At 51.4% G+C, this 17765-nt stretch overlaps 1 protein-coding gene, 1 non-coding gene and 1 pseudogene across 2 annotated transcripts in view; 2 read left to right on the top strand and 1 right to left on the bottom strand.

Annotated features, from left to right (window-relative positions):
* The window catches only part of Eif3l (eukaryotic translation initiation factor 3 subunit L), a 28946-nt gene extending 24609 nt beyond the window's left edge, over nucleotides 1-4337 (top strand). Inside the window, exons 12-13 of the mRNA XM_027934222.2 lie at nucleotides 3187-3267; nucleotides 4152-4337. Coding sequence (XP_027790023.1) covers nucleotides 3187-3267; nucleotides 4152-4190 — 120 coding nt within the window. The 3' untranslated portion in view covers nucleotides 4191-4337. The remainder of the gene's footprint in view (nucleotides 1-3186; nucleotides 3268-4151) is intronic.
* Nucleotides 1281-1387, bottom strand: LOC114088669 (U6 spliceosomal RNA). The gene has a single exon (XR_003582023.1). It is a non-coding gene; the product is annotated as a U6 spliceosomal RNA (small nuclear RNA).
* A 3603-nt stretch (nucleotides 4338-7940) lies between the features above and the next one.
* Nucleotides 7941-12727, top strand: LOC114088544 (barrier-to-autointegration factor pseudogene; annotated as a pseudogene).
* The last annotated feature ends 5038 nt before the right edge of the window (nucleotides 12728-17765 follow it).

Raw genomic sequence — 17765 nt, 5'->3', positions numbered from 1 at the left:
GGAGAGTCGCCTTGTGTTTAATAACATCTCTGGGATGGGCCCCTTTTCTGCTTCTTCCCCACTTGACAGCCTTTTGCTGGGACTGGGATGGAGATGATAGTTCACCTCTGTCTCACCTTTGTGGAGGATAAAGCCCTTTGGGATCCTAGCATTGTAAGGAGACTGCCCTGACTTCTGTTTTTCCCCACTCAAAATTTTCTAGGATCAGCAGATGTCCTTAGGACAGAGGGCTACTGTGCTTTGCTTAGAATGATTTCTGTTTGGCCTGAGGGTGTAGCTCTTTCTAGAAGGCATGAAGCCCTGGGTTTGATCCCCTATATGTTTTCTGTTTTTCCCTTAATAATTATTTTATTTGCTTATCAGCTCTTTGATGTTATAAGGATTAAAAAACAAAATCAAAAATCCCTTTCTTTTTTCTTCAGAAAGCATGTTGATCTATACTAAGGAGGTTGAGGCAGGAGGATCACAGCTTGAGGTCAGCCTCAGCAACTTGGCAGAACCCTGTCTCAAATTTTTAAAAAACCTCAGTGGTGCACACCTGTAATCCCAGTGGCTCGGGAAACAGAGCAGGAGGATTGAAGCAGCCAGCCTCAGCAATTTATCAAGGCACTAAGCAACTCAAGGAGACCCTGTCTCTAATAAAATACAAAACAGGGCTGGGCATGTGGCTCAGTGGGGAGTGCCCCCGAGTTCATTCCCCTGTACCCAAAAAAGGGGCGGGCTGGAATGTGTAGCTCTGTGATAGAGTATACCTGGGTGTTGGTCTAAATGTGCTATTAGAAATAGTATTTTTGACTGGTTTTTAAAATATAATTTGCACATGTACCTTCATGATGGAAATGGCCTGGTTTTCAAGCACACTGGTTAGTGATTGTTGGCTCATTCACAGCATGGTTCAGCCGCACCACTGTCTAATGCCAGAACATTTCCAACCCCCTAAAAAGAGACTCCGCCCATTAGCAGTCACTCCCAGCCCCTCCCTCCCCCATCCCCTGGCACCCACTCACCTCCTGTCTGTGTCTGAATTTGCCTCTTCCTGGCACTTTGTACAGCTGAGTCCATGATCTCTGGCCCCCTGTGCAGGTGCTTCCCTGAGTACTTCTCAAGTTTCCTCCACTTTGTAACTTAATGCATCAGTATTTTATTCTTTTTCTTTTTCTTTTTTTTATTAGTTACACACGACAGTACCATGATCTTGACAGTTCATACATTTGAATCAAATGGGGTATAATTTCTCATTTTTCTGATTGTACAGGTTGCAGAATCACATTGGTTATACAAAAAATATGGAACGCTTCACGAATTTGCGTGTCATCCTTGCACAGGGGCCATGCTAATCTTCTCTGTATTGTTCCAATTTTAGTATATGTGCTGCCGAAGCAAGCACCAGTATTTTATTCTTTCTTAATGGCTGAATTCCTTGTCAGAGTACTTCACACTTTGGTTTATCTGTTCCTCAGTTGGCACTGAGGTGTTTCACTTTTTGGCCATTAAGGATCATGCTACAAGCCAGGCATTGTGTAACCCCAGCTCCCAGAGGGTTGAGGAGGCAGGAGAATCTCCAGTGTCAGGCCAGCCTCAGAACTCAGTGTGGCCCTATCTGGGTTGTCATTCAGTGGTAGAGTGCCTTTGGGTTCCCCCCAGTGTGATGGCAAAAAAGGATGCTGCAGAGCTGGGTGTAGTCAAGCTGTGCAGGAAGATCGCGTGAGCCCAGGAGTTGTCCCAGCCTGGGCAACATGGCAAACTCCTGGGTCAGAAAAAAGAATGTTGCTGTGAATATTCATGCTTAAGTTTTTTCTTTTTCTTTTTTTTTGGGGGGGGGGGTTACTGGGAATTGAACCCAGGGGCACTCAACCACTGAGCCACATCCCCAGCCCTATTTTGTATTTTATTTAGAGACAGGGTCTCACTGAGTTGCTTAGTGCCTCGCTAAGTTACTGAGGCTGGCTTTGAACTCTCGGATCCTCCTGTTTTAGCCTCCGGAGCTGCTGGGATTACAGGTGTGCGCCACCGCACCTGGCTCATGCATAAGTTTTTGCGTGAACATATGGTTTTTGTTTGGTTGGTTTTGGTACTGGAGATTGAACCCAGGGGAACTTACCACCAAGATACAGCCATATGTTAATTGGCAGGATCTCACTAAGTTGCTGAGGCCTGCCTTAAACTTGTTATCTTCCTGCCTCAGCCTCCTTAGTAACTGGAATAACACTATACCTGGTTTGAACATGTTTTTTGTTTTTGTTTGTTTGCTTAGTACCAGGTATTAAACCCAGGAGCACTGAACCACCGAGCCACATTCCCAACCCATTTTTATTTTCTATTTTGAGACTAGATCTCACTAAAATGCTTAGGACCTTGCTTAGTTGCTGAGGCTGACTCTGAACTTGGAATCCTCCTGCCTCAGCCTCCTGAGCCATTGAGATTTCAGGCGTGCACCACCACTCCCAGTGAACATATGTTTTTAATTTTCTTGAGTGTGTATCTAGTTGTGGATGTGCTGGGTCAGTTTAGATTTTTTGTTTTTTTTAAAGCTCATATTGCTCTAAACTAAATAAATTTCATTTAGGTTTTATGGCTTTTGGACAACTTGGTTTTTGGCAGAACTTAACTAAACCTGATATGAGCAGACTCTCCAAAAGTAAACACATCAGTAGTGGAATTTTTCAATGTTGTTTTTAATCATGCTTTTAATAACAAAACACAACTACCTCTCCCCTGTGCTGTGCTGTCAAATACCTTCCGTCCTTTCCTCAGCACCTGAAATGTCCACCTTTGGCACTGTCCTACCTGCTACATCCCTTGTCATCTCAGGGGCCCCGCCTAACTAGTTCCAGTCACCCAGATGATCTAATAAGGTACTTCTGCAGGAATTAACAGTGTGGTTATTGTAGGTAAAATTTTGCTCTGCCACTATATTCAGGTTAAATTAATACTGTGTCCCTGGTTTCAAGGCCCACATCAAATTTTTTTTTAATTGCATGTTTTTCCTCTTCTTGCAGCTGACTGGTCATGCTCCTCCAGGACCACCATGCCTGCCCTGCCCGTGCGTGTGCAGACACATACGCCCTTTGCTTTTGAAAAGTAGCACAGGGTTTGATATAGCTTAGCCTCGTCCCTGTGTGCAGGTGGCTCCTGTTCTGGGTGAGCCCCTTCCACTTACGCTCTTCTGCCTGTCCTTTCCCACAGGACATGATCCACATTGCAGACACCAAGGTCGCCAGGCGCTATGGGGATTTCTTCATTCGTCAGATACACAAATTTGAAGAGGTGAGAGGTCAGAGAGAGGATTGTTGGCTGGGAACAGACTCTAGGAAGTGGGTGGGGAGCTTTTAAATTTTTATTTCTCGGGTCTGTTTTCAAGAAAGCCTGAGATTGGCCCTTTAAGTGTCAGAGCTGCCTGGCTGGCTGCTGGGGCTGGGGAGCGAGCAGGGTGGGCCCCTAGGACTGCTGCCTCAGCCCTCTCTGCATCTCTTTCCAAGATCGCCCTCTGCTCTCCTCGCCCTCCCTGGTATTTCCTAATATGGGTGGATTTGCTGCCTGTTCCTACCCGCCCTCCTCCCTCCCCTCTTGGTGGTGTTCTGCAGCTGAGACAGGTCTGGCCAGTTCCTGAGGCTGGAGGACAGGATGCTGCATCCTGACACACTGCGTGCATTCTGTGTCTTGCCCTAAGATGGGTCTTCTGGGTCAGGCCAAACAGCACAGGGTGTGGGGTCTCATGTCGTGGCCACTACTGGAGCCACTGCATCCTGGAGTGCTGAGTCCTCCAGCAAGGCCTGGCCCTCCTGCAGGATCCTGAGAGGGCCCAGTGCTCTTCACCTTCCCGCTGTCTGGGTCACACATGTAGGGGCAGTGGGCTGGGGCTGGCTTCCTGCCTGGATCCTGTCCATGGGAAAGGAGAGCTCTGAAGCTCAACTGGAGTCGCCTATCCCAGCCCCTTTCCTGTCCAGGAAACAGGCAGAGCCGGGTAGGGCTTGGGTTTGTTGAGTGTGCAGGGCCACATGGGCATTGGGGCTTTCCACACGTGTGGACGCCCACCCCAAGATGCCTCTTCCTGGCCTCCAGGGGCAGCTGGGAGCCTGCCTGTCTGGTGTGCACGCTGTTGGAATGGGTGGGGAAAACCCTTGATCTAGCTTTGCTTCTTTTTCTTCTAGCTTAATCGAACCCTGAAGAAGATGGGACAGAGACCCTGAGGACACTCATGCTTGGGTTGGTTGGAGCCTGTTTTGGTTTTGTGGATGTGAAGTATTTTGTCACCATGAAGCCTTTGAATATTAGCTGTTCAGATTAAGAACAGAAATGCTGTAAATAGGTCCCAGTAAAGGATCTTGGGAGCCAGATCTGCCGCCTCGTTATTGTGGGAGAGCCTGTGTTCTAGTGACAAGGCGTTATTCCCTTGGGTCCTACTTTCGTGGTGCATCAGTTCATCAGTTACCCGTGTGTGAAATGAAGTCATTTTCTCCCCTCCCCTCTCTTTATTTTTTTTTATTTTTTAGTTTTCGGCGGACACAACATCTTTGTATGTGGTGCTGAGGATCGAACCCGGGCCGCATGCATCCCAGGCGAGCGCGCTACAGCTTGAGCCACATCCCCAGCACCTCTCTCTCTCTTTTTGTACGGGGGATTGAACCCGGAGTGTTTAACCACTGAGCCACATCCCCAGTCCTTTTTAATATTTTATTTTAGAGACAGGCCTTGCTGAGTTGCTTAGGGCCTCACTAATCTGCTGAGGCTGGCTTTGAACTCTCCATCCTCCTGCCTCAGCTTCCTGAGTAGCTGGGTCCCAGGCAGGAGGATGGAGAGTTCAAAGCCAGCCTCAGCTTCCTGAGTAGCTGGGTCCCAGGTGTGCCGCATCCGCCTGAATTGAGATCTCCGTCCCCCTGTTCGTAACGTGCCGTATTCACAGGCGTTTTCACATTCTGTATCTTACTTGAGCCTCACAAGAATCCCATGGGGTCTACGTGGCCTGCATGATTTTCATGGCATGTTAATCATGAAATTTTTGAACAGTGCTTAGTCCTGGGAAGAAACTTCCAGCCACTTCCCTCTGCCAAGAACTATCCAAGAGGCCTCTAAAAATACTGCCTCATATACCCTGGCTTTAGTAGTAATTCCCCGCTTCGTTGGTGTGGAAGTGGACCCTGAGTTAATTGACTCTCTCCAGGTCACATGGCTACAAAAATGCCAAGACTTGGCCCCACACCACTACTTTCTCCAAGGTCCTCTGCAGGTTGGCACCTGCTACTGGGCAGAACTGGGCCTGCCTTGGGTGAATGTTGTTGGGCCCTTTTGGTTTTTAATGTGCCAAGGGAATGTAGCAAGAAGTGTGGCTGGAGTTGTGGCAGAGCGCTTGCCTAGCACACATGAAGCACTAGGTTCGATCCTCAGCACTGCGTAAAAATAAAATAAAGGTGTTGTGTCCACCTACCAAAAAAAAAAAAAAGTGGCCAGTTGGGCTCCAGCATAGTGGCACATGCCTGTAATCCCAGCTTCTCTGGGGGACTGAAACATTAGGATCTTCAAGTTCAAGGCCAGCCTCAGAAACTTAGCAAGATTAAAAAAAATAAGGGTCAGGTATGGTGCATGCCTGTTAATCCCAGTGGTTTGGGAGGCTAAGCCAGGAAGATTACAAGTTCAGATTCAAAGCCAACCTCAACAACTTAGCAACATCCTGTCTCAACAAAAAGTGCTGGGGTGTATGTAGCTCAGTGGCCGAGCACCCCTGGGTTCAATCCCCTATACCAAAAGTAGGGAAGGGGGGCAGTCATGAGTCAAAGGGGTAGGAAAGTGAACAGCCAGGGACCCAGTCAATCATACATGGCAGTAAGGACTGAGACTTTGAGACTGAGTGACTTGGAAAGCTAGTTTTCACCGAAGAGAGGACTGAACTTGTCCAGGCTCCCAGAGGGAAAGGGTGGAGCTAGGACTTGAATCCAGGTCAGCCTGATTCTCAGACAGAGCTTCCTCTGGGAGACACCCTGACCCCCAGAGGAAGAAAATGCTAGTCTTCTCCCTTCACATGTAACAAATCCAACTTTTGTAAAACCCTCGGTAACTTTCGAATCTTTTCATCTGCTACCTGGTGGGTCCTCGTGAATGCCAGTCAAACATTTTGACGCCTTCCAGAGCTCCTGAGCCCCCACATGTCCACCCCCATTCCCTGGCAGGGGTGGGTGCCATGCACTGACTTGGCAGAGAATGTCCTCTGCTGTGCCTCCCACCAGTCCTGATGCCTGGCAGGGTGTCTAATTGGAGCTCAGCTTCACCTGAGCAGCTCGCCTGGCTTAACTTGTTTTTATTCAACACCACAATTTCATGGATCACGTCAAGGTCTCCTGCTTCATCTTTAGAATCTCGTCAAAGTGTGCTGCCTGGTAGGACCTCTCTGCACTCCCCTTACCTAGCTGGAAGACAGGCTATTTCAGGGGCCCAAGGCCACACAGGCCCAGTGTGTGTGAGCGCCTGGCTCCCGGCCACCTCCCGGCCCAGCAGTGCTTGGGAGGGGGCAGGCACGACTGCACTCCGCCTGGCACCGCGGGAGGAATGTGGCGCTCAGCAGCTGCAGCCAGCTCACAGGATTCTGAGTCTCCCTTGCCTATCGCAGAGCAAGCAGGTCCAGAATCCTCCAAGCATGAAGAGAGCAAGGATTTTTGTTATCAGGAAATGGGGAGCTCTGGGTGGTGTGTTTCCAGAAGCTTCAGTCAGTAACAGGGCAGCTGGTGGAGTGTGACCAGGCTTGGCCTTGGTCAGACCTGGGCTTGAGTCCTGACTGCTCCACACGCTAGCCCTGTGTGGGTGGCCCAGAGGACTTGACTTCTCAGTGCCTTACCTTTCTTTTCTTTCTTTTCCATTTTTTGGTGCTGGGGATTGAACCCAGGGCCTTGTGCTTGTGAGACAAGCACTCTACCCACTGAGCTATAGCCCCAGCCCCTCAATGCTTTATCTTTCTTGTCTATTAAATGGGGATGGCACCTGCCTCGGGATCATTCTGTTGATTAAATGACGTGAGGTTCTTAGCACAGCACCTGGCATGTCATTAGGGAGTGAAGGCCATTATTAGTTGGCTGTGACCTTGGCAGAAAGGTCATGTGTGGAATAGCCCTGCAACTTCCTGGTGCAGCTGGGGCCTGTGGACCCTAGGACTTCACTGCCTGTTCCTCCATGGACCAAAGGGAGCCGCAGAGAACCTGCCTAGCCTGAGGGAGGCTCTGAGTTCAGTCTCCACACCAAAGGGAGGACCAGTGGAGAGGGAGTACAAAGACAGTTCACAGAGAGGCGGAGACACCTGTCTAGGGCAGCCCAGCCACAGAGGAGCTGGGTCTTGGCGCAGTGGCGGTGGCAGGCGTGGAGGCGGAAGACAGGGCCTGGATGTGGGGCTGCAGGTGAAGGATCAACCTGGTCCCTGGCCTTTGCAGCTCGGAGGTGGTGGGCAGAGTCCTCGGAGGGGGAGCAGTGTGGGAGCAGGTTTGGGCGGAGAGGCACGCAGGTGGGTGGATTCCTGGGTTACACCGGAGTCAAGGAGCCTGTGGCACATTGGGTAGAGGTGCCTAGGGCATGACTTCTGGGGAGAAGCAGTGAAGAGCTGGCACCAGAGCCCTGCACTTCAGCCCCAGGTTAGCACTGGTGCCTTGACACAGATCCTAGTGGAGCCTCCAGTGGTCTTGGCCCACCTTCTTTCCACTGTCCGTCCGTCTGTGTCTCCCCCTCCCTCCCTCCCTCCTGCCTTCCTCACACACTGGATGTGATTCCCTGCCCGTCCTTGACCATCTTGGCTGTAAAATGAGGCAGGGGCACATGCTGCCAGCTGTGGGCTTCAGCCCTGCCCTTCTAGAATCCTGGGTAACCTCTAGGGTCTAAAAGCCAGGAGCCCTGTGGACACTGGAGGTGAGAGAGGCAGCGCCTGGTAGCGGTGGCCTTGGCAGCAGAGAGACCCTGCTGCACGCATGGCTGACAGCTTGAGGAACAAGTGAGCGGGGGCCAAATGGGACATCTCGGTGGCTGCGCGGTGGTAGAGCTGCCTTAAATGCTTTCTGGGACACAAAGGCATAGAATGGGGGAGCGTGGATGGACAGGATGGGTAGATGCCCTCTGGCACAGCCTTCAGTGCAGGAAAACCATGCTGTGCTGCCTGGCTCTTCCTCACAGTGGCTGCCCCCCTGCCCTGGCCTCCTGTGTGGGGGAAGGGCTTCAGGAAGAGGCTGAGAGGAAGGCAGGGGACAGCATTTCCTGAGGTCTTCCGGAAGCACATGGGAAGCAGCGACTCGTCCTGGCTCCTGCAGCTCCCCATTCCTACCAAGCCTGCTGTGAAAACACTGGTTTTTCATTATTTCTGGCCCCCCCTCACCCTATCCTGCCACTTGATCAAAATCAAGGTGGGGGCGGGGGGCGGCTGGGGTTGTGGCTCCGTGGTAGAGCACTCGCCTAGCGCCTGTGAGGCCCGGGGTTCCATCCTCAGCACCACCTAAAAATGAAAACAAAATAAGGGTATTGTGTCTCTCTACAACTAAAAATACTAAATAAAACCAGGGTTCCTCTCTGTACTCACCCCACCCCCACAACTTCCCCAGGCAGGTGCTGAGAGGCCTGTGGTCATGGCTGGGTGCCCTTCAGGGTGCAAGCCCTGCCCCTGCCCCTTAACCTGGAGATTCAGGCACACGGCTGAACCTCTCTGAGCTTCTGCTTCCTCATCAGGCAAGCGGAGCCAGTCATTCTCCCACCTGAGCCTTTCCAAGTCCCAGCTCCTGACCCTCTGGAGGCTGCTGGCAGGGGTGTGGTGCTCACTCATGTCCACACAGGGCTGTGTCACCTGGGGGAGGCGTGCCCCAGCTAACCTCTGCTCTCCTGGCAGGAAGAAGCAGCTCCCAGAGCTCCAAGGTGCGCAAGTCTCGCTTTATGTCTGACAGGAAGAACTGCCTGGCCCACAGCACCGCGTGGGTGGTCGTCACCTGGGAAGCTGTGTGACAACCTTTCCCGTCACCCAGGCCTCTCCCTGAGAGGTGACCCAGCTGTTTTAGGAAGGCTTAGGAACCGCTTCCACTCCACCTGCCAAGGGGCCAGGTGGACACTGATGGGGAGAAGGGAGGGCTCGAGTGGCCTGTAACCCCAGGTCCCCCCTCAACCACAGCCAAAGCATAATCGGGGCTTGCTGCGTACACGGACCCCACGCCAGGTCCTCTGGGCCTCTTTGCTCTCCTATAGAGCAACAGGAGCCCAACCCTCAGGGCCCAGAAGACCACATTTTCACTAAACTTCAATCCTGCGGCCTTGCTGGGAAAACCCCAGCACTAATAATACGTACCATGTTTGGAAGGGAGATGGGATGTCCCCAGAAGACCAAGGCTGGAGGCTTGAGGCTGCCTGCCAGGGTTGGCCTTCGCATGGTGGGGCAGTGCCTCAGTGCTGTGGAGCTGGTGCTCGTGGCAGGGAAATATCTTAGTGGTGAAGAAAGTTCTTTATGAGCTCAGAAAGAGCTAGGCTGAGTTGTCACTGCACCTGTGACAGCTATGTGTCTTCCTGCAGGCTATTTAGCCTCTCTGAGCCACACCTTCATTAGCAAATGGATGTAATATGAGACTAGTTCAAAGAACTAGGAGGAATCAACAGGTAATTCACCGTGAGGAGAAGCAGCCCAGCTCAGCTCGGGAGGACGGCTGTTGCAGGGAGGGTTTAGCTGTGTGTCTTGTGGGCATCTCACAGTCCAGTGGGTACAGATTCCTGCGCACCATATGTACTGGACCATGTGAGCGGCCCGCGCAGGCTTCGTGGTGGAAGGGTTCAGGGGAGAGGCCTTTCTGAAGCCCTGTACACTGTGCCCAAGCCTCCATCATATCCCTGGTCTTGTCTTCCTGTGATGGTTGGTTGTGATTGTCACACACATCTCCCACACTGGCCACCAGTCCCTCCAGGACAGACGGTGGAACTTCTCATGCACTCAGCACTGGCTTCCCCTTGGGGCTGCATTTTAATTCTGAGGGTGGGATTCTGAGGGAGCTGTCTGGGGAGCCTTGGGGGAGGAGGCCATGTCTGGCCAGGTCTTGAGCCTGTGTGCAGTTTGGAAGAGCAGCAGTGGGACAGGCGGAGGCTCAACAGCAGCTGCAGCCAGGTGGAGGGGTTCGGGCTCCTCTTCCAAGAGTCTCTGTGACCCTGAGCGAACACCTCCCCTGCCTGGCCTTAGGGTCTCCTCCCAGAACATGGAGGGGGCTTTGCTAGATAAGGAAATATGCCAGATCTGGCATTTTAGTGGCTTCTTTGACTTGACCCCGTCTTGAGACAGTTCCAGAGACAAAGCCCAAGTATCTCCCAGCTCCGCAGGCTTGCTCCTTCCCAGTGACAGGCAGCACGTGGCCCTCTGTTCTCCAGGGCTTAGTTGGAGGATTTTTTTTTTTTTTTCCCTTTGAGAGGGAAGGGGCAAGCCCCAGTACCAGGAGGATTTTGTAGAATGTGTACATGTAGGGGCAGGATGGTCTGGGGAGAGAGGCTGAGGACAGCCGCCTGTCTTCAGACATAGCTGGGATTCCAGGGACCCAGGCCTCGTGCAGGTGGTGGCAGTCCAGACTCGGGACCACCTCTGCTCAGCGAGGCAGATGCCACTCCTGCCCCTGAGCTGCCCACAACTTCCACTGGTCCTCGCCCTGGCTGGAGAGGCCCTATAATGGTCCCATTGTCCACCACCCTGCCAGGCTGCCCTAGGGTACAGCTCAGAGCCTGGGCAGCGCTCATTCCCAGGGAGCAGCCTGGTGAAGAAGCAGAGTGGTCAGACCCACAGAAGTCATGGCCCTTGGGAATCCTAAACCAAGAATCCTGGAGTCCGACCCTCAAAGACGCTTAGAAAAATGCAGCCCTGGATTAGAAGCCACAGGTGCCGCGGCTCCAGTCTGTCCAGCCCTGACATGTGGCCTACGCATATAGGCCTACCCTCATCTATTTCTCATCATAAAAGTCATACTTGGTCCTCCCTGAGGTCCCCGGATTTCTCTCTATCCAGTGATCTGCCTGGGGCCCTGATATGGAGTAGGTAATTTTTTTTTTCTTTTTTAGAACTGGTTTTAAATCAGACACATCTTTCTTTCTTTCTTTTTGGTACCAGGGATTGAACCCTGATACCTTAACCATTGAGCCACATTCCCACCCCTTTTTATTTTTTACTTAGGGACAGGGTCTCACTAAGATGCTTAGGGCCTAAATTGCTGAGGCTGACTTTGAACTTGTGATCCTCTTGTCTCAGCCTCCCAAGCCCTAGGGATTACAGGCAGGCACTATCATGCCTGGCTTGAAATGCTTTTTTAAAATGAACAAGTGCTTACTAGTATAACCAGAGCAGAAGTTTAAAAATTAACTAGTGGTAAATATACTACAATTCTTCCTAACATGAGGTCCCTAGAGTAGGCAATTTGGAGAGGCAGAAAGTAGAATCGTGGCTGTGGGGCCTGGGAGAGGACCCGGGAGTTACTGATTAGTGGGTTACTGATTAGCTGGGAAAGAAAAGAAAGTTCTGGAGAGGGCTGGTGGTGTCTGCTACACGATGATGTGAACGCGCTTGCTCACCCACTGCTCACCACCATGGAACTGTGTGCATTGGTGTGGAGAAAATGGCAAATTCTATGTCATATATATTTTCCCACAATAAAAATTAAAAAAAAATAGTAAAAAAAAAGTTATATTAGCTAATTATGCTAAGTGAAAAAGCCAGACACAAAGACTGCATTGTGGATGTCGGAGTCCATTTATATGAACTGCTCAGGACAGGCAGATTCGCAGGGACAGAAGACAGATCACTGGGCATCAGAGGCAGGGAATTGGGAGTGAGTACTCCTAGGAACATAGTTTGCAGGGTGACGAGAATGCTCTAAGATTTAATAGTGGTAATGGTTGCACAAGTCTATAAATACAGGAAAAACAACTGAACAGTCTGCTTTAAAATCATGAATGTTGGAGTAGCAAGAGCAACCATTACAGGAGCCAGAGCTGCCTATTAAGCTCGATCAAGACGACAACCTCCCAAAAGCATCGAGACTTTGTGGCAGAGCCTATGGGGGAAAGCCAGTGGGGAGCCTGGCTGGGATTGTGAAGTCCTGGGCAAGAAGCTGGAGGAAAGGGGCTTTGACAAGGCATATGTTGTCCTCGGGCAGTTTCTGGTGCTAAAGAAAGATGAAGACCTCTTCTGAGAATGGCTGAAGGATACATGTGATGCCAATGCCAAGCAGTCCAGGGACTGCTTTGGGTGCCTTCAAGAATGGTGTGACGCCTTCTTGTGATGTTCTCTGGGGAGCCCTCAATCCCTAGCCCCATTATCAAGTCTCCAGAGTTTGCAGCTGAGTGGGGGCTCCTGGTCCTCTACAAAGGAAAAGATTGCTGTTGTCTACTCCAGGGTCTTTGGGAGTTCTCTCCCCTCACCATTTCAATTTTTTTGGAAGTTTTGCTCTTGCCTGCAACTCCCTTTCTCTTTCCCCTGCCAGTTCCGTGGAAACCATTAACCAGCTTTTCTGATTGGATTCCTGGCCCCTGCCCTTACCCCCACCTTCACCTCTGGTCTGTTTGATGCCATTTGTCACCTTTTTTGGCATAACAGTCACTGTCCTTGTAAAGTTTTTTAGATCAATAAAGACAGTGGCCTTCAAAAAAATAAAAATAAAAAATAATCAAATAAAAAAATGTCAAAAAAAAAAGAATTGTAATGCATTCCACTGTCATATATCAATAAAATTATAAAAAGAAAAAAGATAAAATCATGTTACACCATGCGAGTTGTATCTCAATACAGCTGTTATTTTCATTTTTATTTATTTGGTATTGGGACGGAACTCAGGGGTGCTCCACCACTGAGCTACATCCCCACTCCTTTTTATTTTGAAACAGGCTCTTGCTAAGTTGCCCACGCTGGTCTCCAATTTGAGATCCTTCTGCCTCAGCCTCCCGAGTTATTGGGATTGTAGGCATGCACCACTGCACCCGCCTGGCTCTAATTGTTATTTTAAAAAGTCAGGGCTGGGGTTGTAGTTCATTGTAGAGCGCTTGCCTAGCACGCGTGAGGCTGGGTTCCATCCTCAGCATCACATTAAAAAAAAAGTATAAATAAATAAAATTATACCTGTTGATACAAATTAAAACCATAGTTGCTTGTAAAAATAGCCCTCAATCTCACTCCCAGAATTAATCACTGACAGAATTTGGACATGAATCATTTTTTCCTGATGTTTAAAATTCTCTTGGGCTGGGGATGTGGCTCAAGCGGTAGCGCGCTCGCCTGGCATGTGTGCAGCCCGGGTTTGATCCTCAGCACCACATACAAACAAAGATGTCGTGTCCGCCGAAAACTAAAAATAAATAAATAAAATAAAAATTTCTCTCTCTCTCTTAAAAAAATAAAATTCTCTCTATGTGCATAATATATATAATGTATATTTATGTATCTAAATGTATATATTATTTATGTAGGCTAGCCTGAACGATTTAGCAAGACAGTCAAACAAAACAAAAAACTGGGATCCTATCATACCTATTACATCACAGCTTGCTTTTTTCCCTCTCTTTTTGAGGATGTAATTCCATGACATTATTTTAAAGCCATGGAGTCTGGCTGAGCAACCAGGCTGGTTTTGTGCCCCTGGGCCCAAGTGATCCTCCTGCTTCAGGGACTATAGGTGCTCCCCAACCTTCCTGGCCCTTCCCATGACATTCTTTTTCTGTTTTTTTGACCAGGTATTGAACCCAGGGGCACTCAAGTACTGAGCCACATCCCAGCCCTATTTTGTAGTTTATTTAGAGACAGGGTATCACTGAGTTGCTGATCGTCTCGCTGTTGCTGAGGCTGGCTTTGAACTTGTGATCCTCCTGCCTCAGCCTTTAGAGCTGCTGGGATTACAGGCGTGTGCCACCATGCCAGGCCGATGACTTTTTTTTTAACAGCTGTGCTTTTTTTTTTTTTTTTTTTAATCGTCTAACTGTGCTGAAACTTAACTACCCAGTCCCTTACTAAAGAACATTCACATATGCTCAGAAGGCTGAGGCAGGAAGATTGGAAGTTCCTGGCCAGCCTAGGTAACTTAGCAAACCCTGTCAAAATAAAATTTGAAAAGGGCTAGGATGTAGCTCAGGGTAGAGCGCTTGCCTGGGTTTGAACCTCAGCACCTCCATACTCAGGCCTCTTCCCAGTGCTTTGCTGTCGGTGGGTAATAAACCACCTGTCTCGCTCTGGGGATGGAACCCAGGGCCTCACACATGCTAGGTCAGCGCTCCACCACCGAGCCACTCGCTCTGCCCAACCATAAATGTCTCAGCATGTAAGTCGCAGGGCCCTTGATGGCACTTCTAGACACAGTGCTGGAAACGGGTGGGCCAGCGCATCACCGGTGGGCAGGTCTTCACCTTCTATAGATATTGCTGACATTGGACCTCAGGCAGGCGACCTCCAGTAAGTCAGAGGCAGAGAGTAGATGGTGGGAGAAAGGTCAGGTGGGCACTGCTGTCACCCCCAGAAACACATATCTTTGTCCCCAAACCCTCCCCTCCCGCTTCATGGTGCTTCTTTCCTCTCTTTCCCTCTGGTCCTGGGGGTCTAACCCAGGGCTTTGAGTACACTATGCTGGGCGAGTGTGCTACCGCTAAGCTGTATGCCCAGCTTACTTCTCTCCCTTTTATTTCTCTGAAACTTACCTTTGGATCCAAGTGTGAAAATAAATGTGAGCCACAGTCCTGATCACATGCACTCGTCATTCTTAGAGCTGAGGAAATGTCAGCTTTCTCCACCCGCAATCGGTGCTTTTTTCCTTTCTTTTTGGTACCAGGGATTAAACCCAAGGGTGCTTTACCACTGAGCCACATCCCCAACTCTTTTCAGTTTTTATTTAGAGACAGGGTCATTGCTAAATTGCTTAGCCTGGCTTTGAACTTGCCATCCTCCTGCCTCAGCCTCCTGAGCCCCTGGGATAACAGGCGTGCACCCCCACACCTAACTAATGGGTTCTTTTTCCTCTTGCCTTCACTTCCTCTTTCTCAACTCTCCTGCAGAGCCTGTTGGCTGGAAGAAGGGTAAGCGGAAGAAAAGTATAGCCTGCACCTCCCACCCAGACCAGCAGACTCCTTTTGGCTTCCTGCTCCTGGGCTTCCTTTCCCCTTGCCCTTACCTGGCCAGACGCAGAGACAGCTCCCTCACCTGACTAGTCTGCACTTCCTTGCCAGGACCCTGCTCCCCAAGTGGGACACCTGAACTGGGAAGAGGCAAACCTCTCACCGCTTTTGTGTGTGTGTGTGTGTGTGTGTGTGTGTGTGTGTGTGGTGCTGGGGGCAGAACCCAAGGCCTCACACATGCTAAGCAAGTGCTCTTCCACTGAGCTACAGGCCCAGCCCCACTTACTGACAGTTAAAAAACAAAACAGAAAAGCACTGAATTAAGGATCCAAATCCCTCAATCCTAATCCTGAAATTATAGTCTGACTTCAGGCAAGTGGCGGGACTTGCCTGCCTGTGGCTTCTGGCCTTCCCTGTGAATACAGACCCCCCTTCCACCTGAACCCTGATTTCAGTCTGCCCTGCATGTTCACGTCCATTATCTCATCTGTTTATTCACAACCCTGGGAGGCAGACAGAGAAAAGATTATCATCCCCATTTTACAGGGTATGAAATTGAGATTCACAGGGGTGAGTTATTTGGCCTGCAGTCACCCAGCTGTGGTCACACAGCTGTGGTGATAGAGGTCCTCCCTTCAGAGTCTGGAGAGCTGACTCAGGCCGAGTTTATAAAGCCCACAGGGTTAATGGGGCCTAGAGGGCTGTGCTGTATAAGCTGTTATTATGGAAATGGGAAGCATCCAAGTCAGATCAGGAGCCCCTTAGGACAGGGGTACAATCCCTTCTGGGAATTTTCTTTTTTGGGAGGTGCTAGGGAGGGAACTCAGGGCTTTGTGCATGCTAAAGATGTGCTCTGCCACTGATCTATATCCCCAGCCCCTTCCCCTCCTGGGTTGCAATGAGTGTACTAGTTGGAAGACCAAGGTCTAATATCAGATTCCTGAGTCTAAGTTCATGATTTATTTATTTATTTTAGTTGTAGAGGGACACAATACCTTTACTTATTTTTATGTGGTACTGAGGATTGAACCCAGTGCCTCGCATGTGCTAGGTGAGCGCTCTACTGCTGAGCCACAACGCCAGCCTCCTACATTCATGATTTAATGGACGTATCTGGAACTTTGATTTCCTGGGAGCTGCTTTCCACAGGGGACAGGACTGGTGGAAGGAAGCTCAGGGCTGGTGAGGAGCCAAGAGGGCTGGCCGGGCATTTACGTCCCGGCAGCCCTTTACTTAGTGGCCTGAGAATCCACCTTCTAGGCCAAGATAGTGGCCTTCCAGCTTTGGACAAGCCCAGGGGCGTGAGGTTGTTCAGGCTAGCAAGCTGGAGTCCTCGGGCTCTGGGTCCTGGATCTGTGGACTTTGAGGTGAAGGAATTTCTCAAGTTTCTCTCTTTCCCTGACAATTGGCCCCAAAAGGCTCAGATGACAAGTTGGGTACAAAAGGTTTCAATTTATCTCATCACATGCTTACCAGGTACCAGGTACCAGTAATTAGAATGTAGGGGCATCAGGCATGTTACATTTCCATCTCTAAATCACCTTTTAAAGCAGAAATGGTCCCCATTTTCAAGAAATATGGGAGCTGAGATTCAGGCAGGCCCAAGATCACGTGCCAGAGGAGGGGGGAAAACCAGGATCTGAGCCTGGGGTTAATATGACTCCTAAACCCAGATGACTAAGACCTGTTCCTTCTCTTGGAAGGTGGTGACAGACCCTTCCAACTAGCCATTGCACTGGTCAGAGTGACATCACTGCCTGCAGCTGATCATCTGCCTGCCTGTGGTCAGCAGAGGCTTGGGGGAGGGGTCCTCTGAGTTTTGAAGGGACCAGCAGATAGATAGTGGGCTGGGGAGCTTCCAAAGCCAGATGTAAATGCCTGCATGGGCCTGCTTCTCATAGGTCCCTCCAGGGCAGCCAGTTCACTGCCACTCTAATCAGGGCCAAGAGACCCCAGAGGGGTGTGGGAGTCCCCTGAGCTGGCACAGGGCTCATGAGTGAGGGGAACTGTGCAGGAGCAGCTGTAGGGCTCAGTCCTGTCACTGCATGGACACCTGGGTAGAAGGTGGAGATTGATGGGGTTTCCCCGGAGGCCAGAATGGCTGGCTGGTGGTCAGGGGCGCTCTACAGTGGTGGGATGGGATGGGGAAAGGTGGTGGCCCTCTGGGAGTGGGTGGGCTTTGGGGTCTGCCGGGAAGCCGCCTCAATAAAGTTGCAGGCGGGGTCGGGTGGGTGGGGTCTTTGAGAAGTCCGCGGACCGTCGGGAGCCGGGAGGAGGGGAGGGAGGCGTCCCCGGTGCCGGGAGGCGGGCTGGGGAGCGGCGGGTCGCCCCGGGGCTCCGGGAGCGGGAGCGGGAGCGGGGCTCGCGGGCCGGGGCGATGGGGCGAGGCCGGGCCGGGGAGGGGGCCGCGGCGGGGGCGGGGCCGCGGCGGGGTGGGGCGCCGGCCGCCTCCCGCTCCCCGGCGGCGCGGGCGGGGACGCAGGCGACGGGCGCCGGCGGCCGGCCCACAATGAGGGCAGCGGGCCGCGGTGAGTAAGCCGCGGCCGGCCGGGCCGGGCCACGCGGGCGGCGGCTCTCGGGCAGGTCGGGGCAGGCCGGCGGGCGGGGCGGCGGGGAGCCGAGCCCGGGCCGCGCCGCAGCCAGGAGGACGCCGAGGCCGCCCGCCCGCCCGCCCGTCGCGCCCGAGCCCGAGCCGCGGCCGC

Source organism: Marmota flaviventris, chromosome 3 (assembly GCF_047511675.1).
Source record: "Marmota flaviventris isolate mMarFla1 chromosome 3, mMarFla1.hap1, whole genome shotgun sequence".
NCBI classification, from domain to species: Eukaryota; Metazoa; Chordata; class Mammalia; order Rodentia; family Sciuridae; genus Marmota; species Marmota flaviventris.
Note: the sequence above shows the minus strand (reverse complement) of the source record. Positions and strands in the feature narration are given on the sequence as shown.